The sequence below is a fragment of the Trypanosoma equiperdum genome (assembly GCF_001457755.1).
Source record: "Trypanosoma equiperdum strain OVI genome assembly, contig: ctg_1357, whole genome shotgun sequence".
Taxonomy (NCBI): domain Eukaryota; phylum Euglenozoa; class Kinetoplastea; order Trypanosomatida; family Trypanosomatidae; genus Trypanosoma; species Trypanosoma equiperdum.
This window is the reverse complement of record NW_027123346.1, coordinates 1-1,181: the sequence shown is the minus strand read 5'-3', so window position 1 is coordinate 1,181 and position 1,181 is coordinate 1. Positions and strand designations below refer to the sequence as shown.

Here is a 1,181-nt window from a genome sequence, read left to right as displayed (position 1 = left end):
TTGTTCACGTTTGGTGCAAAAGTACCAAACTTGCCCCGGCCGCCGGCCACCTCATCGTAGCGCCAGGGTCTGTACCGCTTCCAGAAGAAGGTCAAGTGCACGCATTATACCGTGTCCGAAAGGATTGGGGCCTGGAAACAGGCTGACGGCCACTAGAGAAGGAGCAAGCAGCAGCAACGGCACTCTAGGTTGAAGAAATATATTAGACTGCTCCTCTTCACGTACGAGCGCGTCTTGATTGGGGTACATAGGTTTCTATTACTTATTGGCGCGCATGTTGAGCGCAATCCTGTTCCATCATTCGTGGAGCTCAGTGGAATTCTGGGGATTTCTCCAGGGCAAAGTGGATCGCTTCAGCTGAGAAGCTCCACAAAGATATGGTAGTCTTCTGTTTATTTCAGGAGACTCACTTGGCAGCAGAAGAATGCTAAGCATTGAAAATCAGTGGATACCAACACGCTGGGATGGCACGCTGTCCACATGGTGGTGTGGTATAAATCATGGTCAAAAATGCCTTGGGAGTCATCCAAGGTCCGAAGGAAGAAGGTTTGCCTGAAAGAGTCTCGGCAACACTGATGTTTTCAGTTTATATAATGTTAACTATAAGATCATCTTACTTCACACCGAAGCAAAATGTCACTACCTCCACGCTTGAGAACCTTGAAAGCACAACTGGATCGCTGGTGACAGAATCTGAAACAAAGGCAGATCATGATTTATGGGACGCGCTTTGCCCAAATGATACGGGGGGAGAATGCATTGTAAACGTGTCTAAAAAATAATATCAAAATCGCAAATGATGGCACCCCAACGAGAAGAATGACTCACACAGAAACCATTTCGTCTCTCGACGTTACGATTTAGGGTGACTGCGAATTCACAAGATGGGAGGCAAGCATCAGTCCGGATAGTGACCACTACTGTGTAATGTTTGAGGTGTGCATTGGCATAGGAGTAGAAATGATCGCCATTGCCAAGCCACGAAGGCCGTTGTATGCTTGGAGTAAATAATATTGCCTGGATTCTTGAAAAAAAAAATGTGTAACGTAACAATGGTGAAAAAATTAAGGAAGTCAATAAATGTGGATGCTATGAATGAGGCAGTGAGTATAGGCATTCGCACAGCAGAAAAGAAAACAATACAGAAATGTAAGAGGAGTATTGTCACCGTTCTGGACACG

At 45.6% G+C, this 1,181-nt stretch overlaps 1 pseudogene across 1 annotated transcript; it reads left to right on the top strand.

The window, feature by feature from the left end:
- Positions 1-461: 461 nt before the first annotated feature.
- On the top strand, positions 462-1,154 carry TEOVI_000566500:pseudogene (annotated as a pseudogene). Its single transcript is given in 3 exon segments — positions 462-767; positions 769-1,008; positions 1,011-1,154. Coding segments are annotated over 3 exon segments (690 nt in total).
- The last annotated feature ends 27 nt before the right edge of the window (positions 1,155-1,181 follow it).